This window comes from Populus trichocarpa, chromosome 6 (assembly GCF_000002775.5).
Source record: "Populus trichocarpa isolate Nisqually-1 chromosome 6, P.trichocarpa_v4.1, whole genome shotgun sequence".
NCBI lineage: Eukaryota > Viridiplantae > Streptophyta > Magnoliopsida > Malpighiales > Salicaceae > Populus > Populus trichocarpa.
Window position 1 is genome coordinate 4043467 of NC_037290.2, and position 19148 is coordinate 4062614.

Sequence of the window (19148 nt, forward strand, 5' to 3'; positions counted from 1 at the left end):
GGAGCAAATCTCTTAATCCCAAGTTTTTATCACTGTGCTACCTATTAGATGATTCCCCTTTTCTTATGTATACTAATATAGGATTATTACATAGAGAAATAATGGCTCAGTCTATCCTTATATAATAAAAAAATTATTAAATTAATTCTTATATCTTTAATCAATTCAAATTTATCCTTAAATATTATTGAAGGTTCTAATATATCATTCTAATAAGATTTTTAAACCAAATCATCGGAATTAGTCACATAATTTGTACATAATTATTTATTTTTTATTCGTAACAACCAGACAAATGAAAGGTTTTCATATGCAAATCACGTGATTAGCTATGATGGTTTAGTTTAAAAAACTTGTTATAATGATAAATTAGAAGGATAGAATTAGTTCAAGTAAAGACACACACGTGATAATTAAATTAGAGAATTATCCTCTTATATTGTGTCATTAAATAAGAAGAAAATTTTAAAATATATATATATATATATATATATATGTGGAAATAAAGACGTAGAATATTGAAATTCTATATAAAATCTCGTAAAAACTATTAAAACCATACTGATATATATTACCAAATGCTCCTTAATTTGGAAAAATTAATCAATCACCTAGCTATAGCATTAATTAGTATTGCTATTCTGACAATTAATCTACTCCCCTTGTGTAATTAAGATCCAGTTAATACGCAACTAGCTAAATTATCATATCGTGCTAATTAAAGTAGATAGGTGGAAATAATTAATTAATAGGGTGAGCATAATAAGCAATAATTATAAGTCGATTCTATTTTCACCGGCTAGACTAAAGAGTGTTTGGAAATGTGATAATTATTGTTTTTTAAAGTATTTTTTATTTTAAAATATATAAAAATAATATTTTTTATTTTTTAAAAAATTATTTTTAATGTCAGCATATTAAAATAATCTGAAATCAATAAAAATATATTAATTTAAAATAAAAAAAATTAAATTTTTTGAAAATACTTTTCAAACACGTCGTGAAACACTACCCAATCATATTGATACGTACAGAGTAAGTAGCAATGATCATCTGCTCCCTGACTAATATTATGCAGTCAGATGACAGTCCATTGATTAATTATTCTTGTCAATAAATAATGGGTTTAATATGTCAGTTCATCACAAGAAAGAGGGAGGGAAATTTAACCATTTTTCAACATCATTCTTGGAGATAGCAAAAATATGTAAGAAGGGACAGCAAAGAAAAGAAAGGAAACAATGGCAGCTAGATTCTGCCATTAATTTTGTGCACTCCTACAGCTGTTATATATCTTGCCATGACACTGACAAACTGAAGGAGTACATGCATTTTTGGACTTACCAATTAAGTATGGTGCAGAAATTATTGCTCCTGTCCCCAAAAGCAGCAGCTGGTAAATAATTGAGGAGAACTGTTCGAATACACAATCTTGACTCTTCGCTCATGCCGCCTGCGACTAGTTGCCCTAAATTACCTAACACCGACTAATGGTTTAAGCCTTTAAGGGATGGTAGGTTGACGTTACCAGAGGATAATGACTCGAGTATGGAAGCAAGCTTTGTGCTAAAATTAGAAAAACAGACAGGGAAAATCAATATGAAAAAGATGATATAGTTTATTACAAATATGTCAGAAGGAAATAATATTCCTAAACCCTAGCTATATATATATAACCTTGATATGTACAGCTATACTGATATTAGATTATAGATTCTTCCGATTCCGTGTTGAAAAAGATTAATTATTTGTTGCTTTCTATAATTCTCACGCCTTTTGCCTTTATTCTTTCAATTGCTTTATTGATTTTTCTGCTACAGCCACGATTCCTGTTCATGCCCTCAAGAACCAATACAGGCATTGACGAGAGTCGGCGCATGGGATCGGATAGCCATTATCTACTTATTAATAATTTTACTTGACCGTGAGCTATATATATATATATTACTAGCTAGTTAAGGTGGCAATATTGACAAGAATCAAACTAAATCTTTTTTCCTTTAATTTCTCTGCTCTGCAGGTTGCTGAACTAATTAAACTTCCATTGATCATACACTGCTAGCCTTGTATATGTGCATTCATTCCATTATCATGTAGAATCATAGGTAGGGCTGTGACCCATGAGCAATATTGTAATTATTTCAAGAAATGATTTAGGTTAGTTCTCAATTTAATTCTCTAGGCTTAGCTTAGCCTTGATCTATTTTGTGATAAATTCCATGTTCAAGCCCTAGCATGCACAAAAAAGGATTAAATATACAAAAACATTTCCTAAATCTTCTTACAATATTCATTATTTTTGTGTGTTTGTGAAGTAACAAGGATCATCCCAACTTTATATGATCCTTTTGTAAAATGGTTTGTCTGCCTTAAAATTTTAATTATAAGAACCATATGGTATAAGTTATCTACTTAAAAAGAAACATAGCCATATATAGAGCATATATATATATATATATAGTGTAATCAAGCTCACATCATTTGATCTATACATTTGTGATTAAGGTAAGCCAAAGAAGAGAGAAAGGCATGGTGGAAATCTTTGTGATGGACATAGATTTCTCAAATGAATATAGGTATATGTTATTATACCCCCCAAACAAAAGAAGCCAGCATAAAAGTTGATAAAATGCAAGATCATTTTATTCTGAGTTGGGAATTCGGACCACAAAAGATTTTCCCAAACCCCAAAATCCACATTGAATCCCATGATTAGGATAACTTATACCATATGGTTCCTAAGGTTTTATTTTTATGTACTAATTTCGTTGTCAGACTTTCTAAAGTGTTAGATTTAGTGTGTTAATGTTAGATAAATACACTTAGATTTTGTTAATGCAGTCCTTATCTTAGATTTAGTGCTTTAATGTTTCTAATTTAAGTTGTCCACTTTTGTTAAAATTATTTTTAATGATTTAATGTTTGTTAGTGCACTTAGTAATAAAATAAAATGTATTTGGATATATATATATATATATATATATATATATATATATATATATATATATATATATAAAAACGTTTAGGAAAGAAGATAGTAATATAACAAGATAGTAATATTTAATGTTTCTAATGTATTTGTGTGCTAATATTTTTTTTTTAAATAGACGTGTGAACTCTCAAAATTATAATAATTAAATAAAATTTGAAGATGTGGCAGGTATGGCATGAAATTTCTGAAGTGTCATTTTAATATTAAGGTGGCACACATGATATGATGAATTCAAAGAATGACGTGGAAGATGATTGATGATATGACATTAATAAAAAGAAAACTATTTTTGGAGGGAAATTTTTCGTTTTCTTTTACTTTTTTGATAAAATATATAAAAAAAATAACTAACCCTAACCTAACTAGAAATTAGAATTGTTCCCTCTCTTTTTTAAAAAAATATTGTGTGTTTTTGTTTTTTAAAAGTTTTTTTGGCTTGAAAAATTATTAAATTTATTTATCTTTTTAGTATTTTCTTATGATTTTGATGTTGAAAATAAAAAAATCTAAAAAATATATTTTAATACATTTTTAAATAAAATTTATTTTAGAAAACACTTTATGCCACAAACTCAAATCTACAATAAAAAAAAAATTGAAAAGTTAAAAAAAAGAAAAGAGAAAATTCCTTGTAAGAGTGTTTTTTTTTAAATTGTTGAATTATTAATCATTTGTCATGTAATCTCTTAAATTTATATCATACATATATACTTATTATAATTTTGAGAATCCACTCATCCATTTAAAAAAATCAATATTGATAGTCATGATTATAAAAATTATTGAAGTAGACGTAATTATTAGAAGATATTGTAGGCTGTTAGGGCTAAATTATGGGTGATGCAGACTTCTTCTTTTCTGGGCCATGGTTTAGGGCATATCTGCGTCACTGAAAGCTACAGCTTTATACAAGATGAACCATTGACAATTGTCCAATTCAGAGTTGATGGCCTACCCTCAAGATGTCATTTTCTTCCCTCAAGTTGTTGAAGTAACTTCGCCATCCAAAAGGCATATTTGGAAGTAAGGCAAGGTTGCACAGGTGGGCTGCTCGTGTATGATTTTTTAGTAATGGCTAGCTGTGGTGTTTGACGGCAAGGTCTGGTAATATCATAAATGTGACTAATTTATCTTGCTATACTGTTTTTGTGAACCCAACAAAATAGAAAAGGATGTGTGAATGTGAGGTTGGCAGCGGTGGTTATGGACATACGGTGGTGTATGTGGAGGTGAAGGAAGAGATTATGGCAGCGGAAACATTGATGGTGAGGGTAGAAGGAAATAATGCGGCTTTAACCGTTGATATTCTGTGAGCGTGCTCGACAGTGAAAGGGAATGGTGCTTAGCATTGCTCATGGTTGGTGGTGATTGCCAGCGCATATATATGCTTTTGGTGTTGATGGTATATATTTTTGTTAATTTGTTAGAGAATAATATAAATTATATTTTGATACCTTACCTAATAGTTTAAGTTATTGAGTTGAATTGGTTCTTTGACATTGTATCATAATCTTGATGACCAAACGGATACGAGTTTGAATCCCACTATCCATATCTATTTGATTAAAATTAAGCACAAGGTTGTGTGATTCTATGCAAGTTTCAAGTTCAAAGGGCTTTCATTTAAGGGGGTGTGTTAGAGAATAATATAAATCATAACTTGAAACCTCACCTAACAACTTAAGCTATTGAATTGGTTTTTTGATATAATTTAACAATTATTGGATTTATGCATCAGTTTTCGTATATCAAAACTAAATCCATTCCTAATTAGGTTTTATAAGTCATCAACAACTGAACTTCTGATTATTATTTTTCCAGAAGAAATCATCGACGAATAAAAAAGTCATCGGTAATATTTGGGGGATTTCTGAAAACTTTTGTTGAAATTGAAATTTTCAATTTGACATTACAGACAAAAAAATTAAAAATATTAATATTTAATTGTCCATTGAAAAAGCTGTTCATAAAAATCTCTCAGATTAAAAGATCAAAATCTCTAAAATCAGAACACAAAGGCACATTTCTCTTCTTCTTTCTTCCTCTAAAGCTTCTTCTCTCCTCCCAAATATTTATCTCTCTTTCTCTTCTCTCCTCAAATCTTTATAATAAGCTCAAATTCAAATCCAAAATAGGTTAATAAATTAAAAACCCAAGCTTGTGCTCGAGCCGAACGCGCATGAGGGTTAAACTCATACTACTTTGTTTAGACTCATTTATGATCCTATAACTTTTTACTATACAAATTATAAGATAATCTTCTTTTTTTCTATATATAGGATAAAGTGTTTTGGGTTTCACAAAAAAAAGAAATATCAAATAAGACTTCCTTGAAATTAATTTCTTATTTATCCATAATTTATTTTAATCATGTTAATAAAATTAAATTGAAGAACATTTTTTTAACAAAGTTAGTTTTAACCTTAAAAGGAAGTGGAATCCACTTTCATTTTACTCTGAAATGCACCCACTGACCATGGTTTTAAAACGATTTTCTTTTAACAAGCTTAACAACATCAATCGACCTCAATATTTTTCACAATTAAGAGTTAAAAGAGGTGGGAGTGTGAAGTTTATGGAGCAATACGAAAAATCAACATCAAATGATGAAAGGTTATGTCTTTAATGATAGTAACAACTAATCTTTGCAGATTATATCTTTGGATAGGGTTCCTCCTCATGAATAATGATTAGGACACCGCTGTAAATCTTCACATTTTGTTGGTTGGAACCAACTAATTATACATTCGTACTTGATATAATTTTGGGGGCAAATAATTGTAATCCGAGCATTTCCATAGGTTTCAACATCAAGTCCTTGACGAGGTGAAGCAACATCCAACTTCTTCTTCTTCTTTAATGAATAAATCATTGACTCATTGGCAAGTGATTCGCTGAGATATTATTTATGCTCGAATTTCATAAGTAGATCATGAAGCTGTGGACGAGGACAACGTTTTAGCAACACGCTGTAATCTTTAAATGCAAGATACCACAATTTTCACGACAAGATGCTGCGTGTGACATGAGAGCAGAGCCTGTGGTGAAACCTTGAGCACAGAAGACATTTTCCCAAACAGCAAAAAACAGAAGGAAATTATTGGGCTCCACCCACTGGTTTCCAGTTTCCCACAAAGCCCTTAAAATTAATTATCACAGATAAGGCTGGTACATTGGATGGTCGGATCTTGTTCCCGTGATTGGCCCAATTTGAAAGTAACTTATCTGGAATAAGACCCAGTGGTTGTAGCTCAAACAGAGCTTAATCATGCTAGGCCCGCGAGGAAGACAACGGCATCAAGTCTAGGGCCTGAAAATTACCCAACATGCCACTAAAGGTCACGAACCAATTGTTCTGTGATGTTTTGGTGTGGGGTCAACCCATCAAGGTGGTTAAAATTTCCGCATCGGGACTAGGACCCGACTGAGAAAGGGAAGAAAATGGCCCCGTGGGCCTTCATAATGTTCTCATATGGGCCCAATCATCAATTATCAGTATCTATTTTGTTGTATAAAGGGCAAGCAGCTGCCTACAGTATGTCGGGGATTGTACGCTTATGGAAGAAGAGTGGACCCGTGACGCCATGGTCAGTTTCAGACCCCCCTTACATGCAGTTAAAAAATAAAAAAATTAGGATTGTTTTTTTTTAATTGGAACAGCAAATTAAAGAATTGACAGAACAGCATAATTAAAAAAAATAGTTAAATAAAACTATTTAAAACTGTCGCAACTCAAGAATACAATATTTTATGGATGCCATGGTTAAACGTGAAAATTTATCTTATACAACTTACACAGTCATGATTCAAAATTAGAATATTTAATGAAATTAAACCTCAACCTCCCTTCTCCCTCGACAATTTTCAACCTGTAAGATTCAGAATTGCAATATTTATTTTTAATATTACGTCTCTCAATCATAACTTTTTTTATATGTTGCATTCTGCAACCACAAGTACATTTTGCCAAAAGATTTTATTTGACAGCTGTGTTATTTCTTTAAAATTTTTGTGCTAATAACCAAAATTTTACTGCGTTTTTAATAGCCTCTAGCTCACAGCATCCTAAGCCTGGGATTGAGGGTTGAAACCAGTAACCTCGACTATCTAGCTAGACTTCTTTCACTTCAAAGACAGACTCCAAAATCCTCAAATTTAATATATAGACTAGAAAGGAGCTTCAATTTCAAAATCAAGACTCCAGTACTAGTCCCTCGAGCTGGGCTCCATACAGTCTGAACAAAATCCACTCAAACCTGAAGCTCCACTTGGGTTCGACTAGTTTGCTAGCTGGAGCTTTAAGTTCAACTTAGAGTTATAACTATAAGCTCACACCATGGCAATCGAACCCATTTCAGCTCAAACTTGTTCAGCAAACAAACTTGTGCTGGCCTAAAGATGACTGTTACTAAGGAGTAAAGCCCTATTTGTGGTAAGACTTCAGGGAGCAGCTCTAATTTTCACATTACTCTTTAGGCATTGAGATCTCGAATCAATTAATGCCCCACCTAAATGTAGAATAAACCATGGAAATAATTACGTGCTTCCTGAGTAAATCTTAGGATCAACGCCGTAATTTATTCTCCTGTACGCACCATACCGATATAGGGTAATTTATTCTCCTGTATGCACCATACCGATGTAAAGACGTGTTCTTAAAAAGGTAACTTCCTCTAGATTAACGCATGAGCTAGCTCGAGAATACTCTTTACCTTAAAAAAGAAAAGATGAAGAAAGAAAGAGAGAATGACTTCAAACATGCAAGTGAATTATAGGAAAGGTTTTATATCGTAATCACGATTTTAGGCTTGGCCCCAACAACATATTTCAACATATCATATGCAGCAGAGCCAAATTGGTAAAGACAGTAAAGGCAAATATAATTTAAAATTTTCACCGCCTACCTAGTTCATACACATTTGACTCCCACAACGGCAGCAAAGGGACTGCACACTATCTGTATGTTCGTGCAGGTAACTGTGAAAAATCCACACATGTATATTAATCTGATAAAAGACATTTAAAGAAGGTATTCGATCAAGAAAGACAGAGAACTCAAATGCAGGTCATTATATACTTGAAAACTACGTAACATATCCATCAATGTTGGCTGATGCCTGTTCATTCCTTTTCTTTTTTTTGTGATAGGTTGACACCTTCGTGGGAACTACCTAATTGTAAAGCTCAGCTTAAAATGAATCAATAAGCATATTACATGTTAAAACTAACCACATCGAAAACAATTAGATGTTCCTTTTAACATGAAGATTTCCTTGTTTTTTGTATGGATCAGAGATGTAAAACCCACTTACAATGTTCAGCTAAAACCCTTCAAGTACTAATCAAAATGAATCTATGTCATCGTCGTCGTCATTTAGTATATGGTTGACAGCGAACAACACAACCCTGCAAGAAGAATTTATTGTAAGCATAGGGGAGAGAGAGCCCAAGGTCCTTCAGAAAGGCAGAGAACTACAGTCCATGGTTAAATGGACACAAAATAGTACCCCCCACCCCTTCACAAAGGAAAAGCCCTCCCACAGAATCCATGTGAAATTCAAAATAATCAGCAAATATCTTGGAACCTAAAGCAAGTAAAAGAGAACCTTGCAAACATGTTTACTAAGAGAAAAAAAAAAATGGAAACTGTAGTGAAAGAGAGAACACCCTCTTATTCAAACATAACATGCCAGCTCAGATGCATGCTACACCCCCAAGATGGATCCTGGAGGCCGTATCATATCCTGATTGGCCCTGTTGTACTCACCTTTAAATCCTACACCTTGCAAATACCCCCTCCCTCCTTAAACCTCACCAGAACATGAGGCTTACGCCCTATTGCTACAAGTTAAGCCACATCAGACACAAGCAATTTTGAGTTCCTTAATATCGAGTATCTGAATCTGAATGTTTTCAATATTCTTAGATATTCTAAAAAGCTTGGTAATAGGTAAATCTTTCCAATACATAAAACCTTTGAACATGGTCAGATCCACAACACTCATAGCATTTCACAATGACTGATCAGACCCACTCACATAGATACTCTTGCCAAAAGAGGACTCAAAACCACAGCATGGTTCATAAATGCCACTTGTAATGGTTTTTTAAATATTCTGATGTGAGGTTAAAATACTCCTTTTTAATCATGTCATTTATTAATATACAATCACGGTTATCTAGTGAAAAATCAAAGCCAAAAACAGATTACCATCAAATGCATATTACATACCCCTAACATGCTTATGTCCTCTACTGCATATGGGATGTTTATCAATGTACAATTACAAAACCGTTGATATACAATCTTAGCCTCTTACCAAAGCATGACCAAGGAGAGCTCAAAGGGAAAAGTCTATATAGCAGCATCAAGTGCCCTGAACTATTATGTCAATGTTTCAACAATGATAGTAAGTGATTTGGCTAAAGTAGGAACTTATGATTCTTCACAAATGGAACTGCCTTCTTCATTATATATAGTACATGAACTACTGTACAAGAGAAAAGCTATTATCAATTTTATGCACAATTGTATGTAAAGTGTAGAAAAAGAAATGGTACAGCAAAAAAAATAGAATAAAACACTTTATGCCAGCATTACTTTTTCTGAAAAAATGCAAAACTACAAAAACATAAACCCGGGAGCACTCAAATGATTAATTGCTATCCTATTTCAAAGCACTAAAAAGAATTAACCATCCAAGCATATAATGGTAAGTTTCTAGAACTCAAAAAAAGATGAGCGGATATCTAATTCTTCAGAGTTGAATAGTGCTAAAATGCCTGCACCAATTCTATACCCAGACAGAATAAAAAACCTATATCAGACAAAGAAATAAGAGAAATACGTACTTGATGAGAAACTAGGATAGTTATGTACTGAGGTCAGAACAAACCTAAATATAAAAATTGTGAAGAAGATCATGTATACGCCAAGCTTGATCATCCTACGCTTCTTGTCAGTGTTGAGATTTCGGAAAACTTCAGTGACATCAATAAGATGTTGCCGTCTAATAAACCTGCAGTATTGTGGGAGAATACATATATTTTACACACAAGCATGGAGAGCATATACCAAACACATTTGTAATTAATATGGGTAGGAACCTCACTGGGGACCTTTCACTTTCTTTTTGCCAATCATTGCATTTGAACAGCAAGAATCATAATATTTACAAATTTTGACATGACTAAACAAATATAATTGGCTCCACCAAGGATGATATATCAAATTTTTTTCAAATGCACGAGTGGTAACACATCTTTTTTTTTAATGAACAATATTCCCATTGATTTCTTTTCTAGCAGTAACACATATCATGTTGCTAGATATCTAATGTGCGATCAGAAGACAAAATTGATAATTAAGATTTTTAAAAGCTGGTAATTATTCTTTCAGGAGGAAAAAACACTAGAGAAAGTAGAATGATACGAAAACAACTCTTCTTCTTTTTACCAATTAATTGAATGCAAATAGGTTGTTCTAATTTTGAAGGAGTCACTATAATGAAATTGGTAGACACACTGCTCTTATAAATCAGTGCTAGAGCACTTCAGGAGGACACATTAAAAAAAAAGTAGCTGATTCTTTTGAGAGGTTGATGATTCCCTGATGGCAAAGGAACTTTGCTGTTTTCTCTTAATATTTAAAAAGGTTAAATACAACCATAAAGATTTTGGATAACACGCACTGTGATAGTTGGCAAACAGAAAAGGATTAATAGATTTGGAAGAACCAAAATCTTTGATCCAAAGAGCCAGATCTAAGATAAGGACATTTACGAGGCAGAATCAGACGTGCAGAGCGGGTGCAGGGTACAAGAGGACCATCGTTTAATCATCATTACCAAACAATCAACAAACTCCGTGTGAAACAATAAAAGAAATGTCTTTGGGGTAATGGTTTATGTTAGGAATCTGGTGATCCAGGAACATGAATTCCTACTACTTGAACAGCGCAAAGCAACAATGAAAATATAGTTGTTACAAATCGCATGTAAAAACTTATGGAAACAGGAAAGGCCTAGCCTTCATTTTACAAGGTTTACTAATTACTAGGAGAAGTTAGGAAAAGAAGTTCAAATGCATTATTAAGGGCAAGATGTTATGCCATAGTTCAAATGGCATTTTCAAGTTACATCCTGGGTATAAAAAAGATTTTAAGCTGTTTACTTTTCATCAATATTTTTGGTTTAGTGCATTTGGTATATGTATTATCTACTTCTTTTAAAATTCACCCGCATATCACAGGGAAGCTGCTGCTTCCATAACACATCCCCAAGCAAAGCAAGAGCACATACCAAATTCTTAGTCAGAACAAAGATGAAGCCGTTTGTTGCGGTTTAACAATGCAAAACAAATGCACGTTGATTGAAACATAGAATTGGATAGAAAGCGAAAAACAAATGCAACGGAAGAAATATGAGCAGTTTGTTAAGGAAACTACAGAGAGTATATTGAGAAGTACACTTACAGAATAGCATGATAGCAGGTAAGAGGAACTGCCAACAAAAACAAGATCCAGTGGCCTGTCAAGAGCAAAAGAAGGCTGAGTACAGCTTGCAAAACAAACTCAGGCAGTATCCACCTGTTGATGTTAGCCGTCGCCACGAACGGATCCATTTGGTCAACCTCCAAGTCCGTTAAGCATAAAAGCTAAAAATCTCAAACACACAAAAAATAAATATAAAAGAAAATCAAACAAGCTCAATAAATAGCACCATTAACATCTAAAAAAGGTAGTAAATAAATAAATAATATTAGAGAATACAGAAGTATATAATAATAATAATAATTCAAAATTCAAATTGCGCATAATGTATATGAACTTTAGCATCAATAATAATTAATTTTAGCATGAATTTCTGGCTAGATTAATTATAGCGAGCAAATAGAATGAAAAAAAAAAAAACAGGAAACAAGGAATGAAATAGAGTTAGGGTTTGTTTAGAAGGATAGAAGAGGAGTATAGTGAATACCGCGTAGAAGACGATGGCGAGGAGGCCGAAGTTGATGAGTAAACAGAGGATCCAGAAAATCAAATTCAAAATCATTTTTTGCTTCCTTCTTTCTTCCGCACTTTTTAGTGAGTGAGTGAGAGAGTGGCAAAGAATCCGAGAGAGAGAGAGAGAGAGAGAGCAGCGTTTGGTTTTGGTTTGATTTTTGTTGTGGGGGACAAAAAAAAAAGGCAAGCAAATGGATGATGGAGGGAGAGTGTAAAGAGAGGGAACTCTGGACAGCGTTTTTCGGTGTTCTAGTTTGGGCTCGATAGTCAATGGTCAGTAGCCAATGGCAAAAAGGGGGTCCCGCTGTATGGGCCTTTTTGGGCCGTAGTGAAGTATTTTTCTTGGGGGGCAGTTCACTAATATTGAAGTTATGGCGGAGCCCGTTTTAAATAGTGGGATAAAGCTGCCCTTCGGCCGTTGTTGTTCACGTTACGAAATTATTTTTTCTTGATTAATGTTATCTGTGTATTTAATAGATTTGTCCCTGTGATATTTCCCGCAGGTTTTCGCCAGAAGTTTTTAAAAATATTTTTTTATTTAATTATATAATAAGAAAAAATAAGATTTATGGAAAAAATAACAAACAAACTTACGGAGAAGAAATTTTTTTATCAAGATTGTTTTTTCTGATTTATGTAGTTTTTTTAATAACAAGATGATTTTTTTATCATCAGCATAGTTCACTGAATGAAAATAAAAGAAATTAAAAAAATATTCACAAAATAATATGATAATTTAAAATAAAAAAGGAAAAAACATATATTTTTAATAAAAAATCTGTTTTTTTTTATTTATGCATTTTTTTACTTTGATAAAAAAATACTTTCTATGAAAAATATTGTTTTTAAGTAAAGACTTATTATAATAGTGAAAGAAAAGTTTAGTTAAAAAATCATGAATCGATCATTTCTTGAGCATCTATATGGAAAAAAAATATTAAGGATTTAAAAAAATTACCATAAAAAATAAAAAAAAAATTATATTATTGTCATTAAATATTAATGGGTAGATTATTTTAAAAACTTTGTATATAAAGCTAATAAATAATAATTTATAAAAATAACCAATAATATAATCATGATAAAACCCTAGAATCCTTAAAAAAACAATGGCATAATTGATAAATGGCTTAAATATTATTTTAATGAATTGATTTACAAAGATTTTTTTTATAAAAATCTAGTATAAAAATTAAATGAAAGAAAATTAGGAGAGATGAAATTAAAAAATAAAATAAATCAAGAAAGGGATAAAAAATTAGAAATCAAAAAAATGATGTTCAAATTGGATAAAAAAAACCTCATAGAATACAATGCCAATAAACGAAATTAAAAAACAAAATCAATTTCAAAAAATATTAAAAGCAAAAACAAAATAGCAAAAAAAAATTAAGAGTCAAAATTAATATAAATACATACTGATATGACATATTTAAAGGGTGTTTGAGATTGAGTTTCAACATGTTTTTAATCAAAGTTTGATTTTTTTTTCTTCAGGTTATTTTTTTTAGTGTTTTTTTATCGTTTTAATGTACCGATATAAAAAATAATTGTTTTTTTTTTAAAACATAATTTTAATATATTTCTGAAAGAAAAACATTTTAAAAAGCAAGTATTACAACACTCCCTTGATCTCTATAATGGCATGCGCAAAACCCGGGGTAGGGAGAGAGAAAAGAGGGAGAGAAGAAAATAGTCCGTCTGAGTCGCATATTGATCTTTCACCAACACACGCCCCATAACTTGGAAGAGCTCGGTGTGCCGCTCCCAACACCACCATGGAATCGGATGTATGTTCACCTAAAAACGCCGCATGAAAGGTGCGACATATCTCACACTCTATCATGTGCCACTTTTGATTTTTAAATAATATCTTATATTTTTTAAAATATTAATTTTCCACTCAATCACTTGCTTATAACTAGAAAAATAAGCTGTTTTAAAAAATACTAGACCCCGGTTGAGAAATATTTTGCTTTTAATAGTAATTCAATTATTTTACCATACTTTAAAAAGTAAAAATTAAAAAAAAAAAACCTAGACACTAGTTTAAGATTGTTTTATTTCTAAGTGTAATTCAATTATTTTTACTATGTTTTAAAGATATAAAAAGATAGAGTTACTCTAACCAATCCAACAATGATCAATTGATTACGAGAAAAAAAAAACTATATTACCTTTAATAGCTAGGCCATTGATTTTTACTCCAAACGACAAAAATATATTTCAATTCATATTGTTTTGTGTTAGTATTTATAATAAAACCCTAATTCCTGGTTAATATATAAAATGATATGCAAACATGTTTCCAGGTATTTGAGTTTTAAAATTTGTCACGTGATATAATTACATCACCACCGCGATTAAAACTACTATCGTGATTCACAAAAGTATTTCTCAATTAAGTTTTAAAAGGAAATCTACTACTAAGCACATTTATAACAATAACAAAATTCAGCATATGTTCATCTTATAATTTATTTTTTTCTAGCCTCCTTTATTAAATCATTGAAAAAATGTTGCTGGGTTCTCTTTTCTCTGGTGAGCTAGATTTTTTTTTTTGTTTAACGTGGGTGTCCGGGCCAGCTTGTGCGCACCTCGACTAATCCCATGGGCCCTGAAGTTAACGACTATGAAAGCCTCCAGTGACCATCATATGAGCAACCACAGGGCTCGAACCTGAGACCACATAGAGAGCAAATCTCGAACCTAAGATCACAGAGAAAACAAATCTCTTGGTTCCAAGCTCTTATCACTGCCCACCACCTAGATGGTTTCTGGTGAGCTAGATTGAAACTACACGAGTTGGCTGATTCTTACTGTTACATATTTTAGAAATGGTCTCTCTGAATTTTTGTTGATAATATAGACTCCAGTAGGGCTTATAAAGCCCAGGTTGTGGAGGTAAATAATGGGAAGTGTGGAAGCCTAATCCTATAAGCCCATAACAGCTATAATATGCCCATAATATTAAAGCATTTCATTTTTTCTTCAGTTTTTTAAGTTGACCTGCGTCAACTTTGCTGACTCGTGACCTGATCATTGTATCGGGTCATCTCTTCGTCACGAGTAAGGAAAAAAAGAAAAAGTGGCAAGCGTCCAAATCACCAGCAGTCATCAAGAAGGAATCTGCAAGCTCCTGAATGAGATACACGTCGTATCAAACACAACCGTACAGCCAGAAAACGGTAACTAACATTCCAAGTTTAAAACTAAGACAAACGACCTGTCGTTAACCATGTGAACCAGAACGAAAGCAAAGCTGTGGGGCAGCTTGCCTTGTGGTTCACCGAACCAGAAAAAATGGTCAGCTAATTGAACAATACAAAAACCAAACCACAAGCATTGAAGGAACTACAAAACATCCACTGGGAAGTTTCTTTTCTGTAGCTTGTTGTTTTCTTGGTTAAAGCAAGTATGCATAATTCTCTGCTTAAAAAGTAAAAACCCTTCTCTCCTTACTTTTATGATCCCTTATTTCCTCTAAAATTCACACCCAAAATATAGCCTTTTTGTTGCTTTCTTTCTGGGTTTTGTTTGACTTGTGAGAAACTGTTCCCATTTCCCAAATCCATTCGCTGTTGTTGGATCACTTCTTGAGGTTTTATTTCTTGCCTTTTCTCTTCTACATTTCTCTATAATTGTTTCTAATCATGTTGGTTTTTTTCCCTGTTCTGGCAAATTTGACAAAAGGAGCTTTCAACTGTCCAGCAACCCTTTTTTTCTTTTCTTGAAGGGTGAAAATTATAAGAATTTTTACATACTACTCTACAAAAAGAAATGATTTTTATTTTTTCTATTTGGTGCTCATGTTAATTAAAATGGCACACAAGAATGGTGATCCTTTGAGGCTCGTTGACTAGACCGTAGCGTAGTTGATGATCTTGATAGAAAAGAAGGATTCTTGGCAAGACAGATTCTGGGTTTAATTTAGAAGAGAGTGAAGGGAATGTGGAAATTGAGGATTTCTTATTTGTTAATTTGAGCCTGAGCAGTTATATAAACTTTGAGGGAATTGTGAATATTGAGGAAAAATGATCTTACATTAGGCTTTGATAAGCTAGTTGTTTTATAAAGTTAAATTGTTTGTTGAAATTGAAGTGACTCTAAGAAACTGAGGGCGAGACCAAATTTTGTTCTCTTTGTTAGTTGTGCAACTTGACATTTGAATGGTTGTTTTGTACTACGAGCTTTGTGTTTCTGCTTCTATATCCTTTACTGAAGTGTTATTATTGATTTGTTTAACTGAAGGGATTAGTTATATTGCTATAGAGTAGATTAAGGAAGAAAACCAGGGCTGTATTACATGATAATTCAAACTGTCTTGTGTTTTCTTAGTTTCGTCGGTGTAGTTAGGATTTACTTTTCAGGGGGCATAATGAGACTGTAGTGCAAAAAGTCGATAACTCTAAAATGAGTTCAGGTCCAGCTATCAAGTTGAGAACTTGTCGAATCCAAAGCCCCGATCCAATCCATGAGATCTGAGAAGTGAACTTTTGAGTATACAGGAATATATAGGCTCGTATTGTGTTATATGTTATATATATTATACATGTGTTTTTCGTACGGGAGGGAAAGGGTGAATTATGGTGTATAGCCCTCTACATAGGTCTTCATTTAGGAGATTCCTGTTACTAGTTGGCAACTTATACTATTTGCATTGAGGTGTTTCCAGGCAATGCCAGCATGATTGTTTGCTCTGCTATCAATACATGTGTGAAGAATGTTGTCCACCTGAGTGGCCGTGTTCAACAAATGGGCAGCACTATTTTGAATGTGGTGTCTAGGGGACAATCCACTTCCCGCTGTTTTTCTTTGTACCCTAGTCGTTCCAGATCAAATTATTCTCGTTTGTCTGTCTCAAAGACATTCTCTTGTCCATCAATTAGCTTTCACACGTTGCATAGAAACTGTTTTGGATCCGACTCAATCAAGCAAAGGTATAATTTGGTATCATTAACTGTAAAAGGTGTAGTTAATTCTGGAGGTCCTCTGAAGAGACAATTCAATATTTCATTGCCAAGCCAAAACATGGCTCTGAGGTTTTCAGTTTCGAAACGAGGACTGCTCGCCAAAATCAAGGGTAATGTGGGATCTGTTTCTTGTTCACAAAGACATACCACCACTGGTATATTTTTTGGTCTTCTGGTTTGTTATTCAAGTTCTGAGCCAACACATGCTGAATCAGCTACTCGGAAGAACAAAGAAGAGGACATTTGCAATTCATCAGATATTAAATTCTCACATGGGAAGGAAGTCTACACTGACTATTCCATTATTGGTGAGCATCAATTTATTGTACAGTTCGTTAGTGGTGCATGCACGTATCATTATTGTCACCAAAATGTACATATAAAAATTGGTTTCCTGGCAAACCGTTATACTAGTTAGTTGTGACTTGAAGTGTCAATGTCCACTCTGTGCAGGAGTACCAGGAGATGGTAGATGTCTGTTCCGTTCCGTGGCTCATGGGGCTTGTTTACGGTTTGGGAAACGAGCTCCAAGTGAAAGCCTTCAGAGAGAATTAGCAGATGACTTGCGTTCTAAAGTATTTTTCTTATGTTTTTTCATCTTGATAATGAGAAGTGCTACATTTTGTTTCGGCAAAAAGCATCACTTCCTGTTGCCTCATCACCTTCTATCATTTTATGACTTTGCCTTTTTCTCTTGATCGTCTTTTTGCGTATATTGTGCTATTAAGAGAAAAATCAACATTTCTCTTATAAACTGCGAAGTGATAACAATTTGTTTAACAAAAGAAGAACTCCATGATATTAGCCATTACCCTATCATATTCATAAATTCTCCATCCAGGGCATGTTAATTGCAATATTTTATATTTATAGGACTCCTGATTTGTGATGTTTTGTTAAATTGGCCAGGTTGCTGATGAGTTTATCAAGAGAAGGGAAGATACAGAATGGTGAGAATTTTTGGCTATACACCATTTTTTTCACTATATTTATAGCAATAATGGATGCTATATAAGGGGACAAACAATATCCAATTTGTGTGATATTACAGAACCACTGTAATAGAAACTAAAAAAAAGAAAGAAGTTGGGTTCATGTTGGCAAACCATGAAAACTGGTTTCAGATGTATTGATGCAACGTTGCTGTCAATGTTTTCAATGGTTCAATCACGCCCATTAATTTTTCCCACTTACTTTTTCAAGCAGTTCATGCCTTTGTAAAGTAAATCGAGTTTACATGGGATCTGAACTACTTGCACTATTCCTCAGGGCATATGATATCACAGTGAAGAAATATACCTCCAATGGTAAAGTTTTATGTATAAATTTGTTTGACAACTCCATGATTCCAACAGGTTTATAGAAGGCAATTTTGACTCCTATGTGTCACAAATGAGGAAGCCACATGTGTGGGGTGGTGAGCCTGAGTTGTTAATGGCTTCACATGTTCTCAAGTAAGGACCTCTCTCTCGATGTGTTCATCTCTTATCAGGAAAAACAGAAGCTGTGCATGGGGAAGAAAAGTATGTGCACATGCAGTCTTTGAAAATTGTAGCAATTTGCATGCTGCAAACGCGTTTGCGCACATACAACTTAGCATATGATTTTCATTTACTTGTCTTCAACTTTTGAGAAAAAGAGAGAGGAAGATTCATTGAGGGTTAATATTGATGGAAGCCATAAAATAACTGCAGGATGCCAATCACTGTGTACATGCACGACAAGAATGCGAGGGGCTTGATATCCATTGCAGAGTATGGTCAGGAGTATGGGGTGGAAAATCCAATTAGAGTTATATATAATGGATTTGGTCATTATGATGCCTTGCAATTTTCCTGGAACCAGAGGCGGTAAATCAAAACTTTAGCTGTGCTTTTTAACTGAAACTGGAATGAAAATCATGATATATGAATGCAATTGTATCGTTTTATGTTATGTTGCGTACTATAGTAATTTTCTTAACAGATTAAATTCTCTGTTTTTAATTTTTTAAAGTTATCCCTCGAGAGTAAATTGGAGTGGGAAATAATTCTCTTGTCTAATTGGTAGAGTTTTTAGTTGTGATTAAAAAAAATAAGGATTAAATTTAAAAATATAATATATATATATATATATATATAAATTGGAATTGAATATCTAAATTAAGAAGAAATAATTTTTTTATAAAAGAACCAATGGC

At 32.9% G+C, this 19148-nt stretch overlaps 2 protein-coding genes across 7 annotated transcripts; one reads left to right on the top strand and one right to left on the bottom strand.

Moving 5' to 3' along the window:
- Positions 1–7728: 7728 nt before the first annotated feature.
- LOC18099856 (protein cornichon homolog 1) lies at positions 7729–12187 on the bottom strand. Of its 3 annotated transcripts, XM_024603083.2 has the most exons (5): positions 11971–12184; positions 11466–11647; positions 9889–10011; positions 8305–8398; positions 7729–7969 (listed from the first exon to the last, which is right to left on the bottom strand). In XM_024603083.2, the coding sequence occupies exons 1-4, from the start codon at positions 12043–12045 to the stop codon at positions 8335–8337; spliced, it is 444 nt and encodes a 147-aa protein (XP_024458851.1). In that variant the 5' UTR covers positions 12046–12184; the 3' UTR covers positions 7729–7969; positions 8305–8334. The 3 variants fall into 3 exon arrangements, with proteins under 3 accessions (XP_024458851.1, XP_006381037.1, XP_024458850.1); XM_006380975.3 differs by lacking the exon at positions 7729–7969 and having other exon boundaries at positions 8044–8398; XM_024603082.2 differs by lacking the exons at positions 7729–7969; positions 8305–8398 and adding an exon at positions 9050–9786 and having other exon boundaries at positions 11971–12187.
- A 3076-nt stretch (positions 12188–15263) lies between these two features.
- LOC18099857 (OVARIAN TUMOR DOMAIN-containing deubiquitinating enzyme 4) lies at positions 15264–18904 on the top strand. 4 transcript variants are annotated; one of them, XM_024604155.2, is made up of 7 exons: positions 15270–15597; positions 16966–17079; positions 17185–17277; positions 17423–17544; positions 17879–17919; positions 18325–18423; positions 18664–18904. In XM_024604155.2, exons 2-7 carry the CDS (start codon positions 17028–17030, stop codon positions 18821–18823), a joined length of 567 nt encoding a protein of 188 aa, XP_024459923.2. In that variant the 5' UTR covers positions 15270–15597; positions 16966–17027; the 3' UTR covers positions 18824–18904. The 4 variants fall into 4 exon arrangements, 3 of the variants coding, with proteins under 3 accessions (XP_024459923.2, XP_006381039.3, XP_024459922.2); XM_024604154.2 differs by having other exon boundaries at positions 15271–15597; positions 16672–17079; XR_008059485.1 differs by having other exon boundaries at positions 15264–15597; positions 16672–17277; positions 18325–18492.
- Positions 18905–19148: the final 244 nt, after the last annotated feature.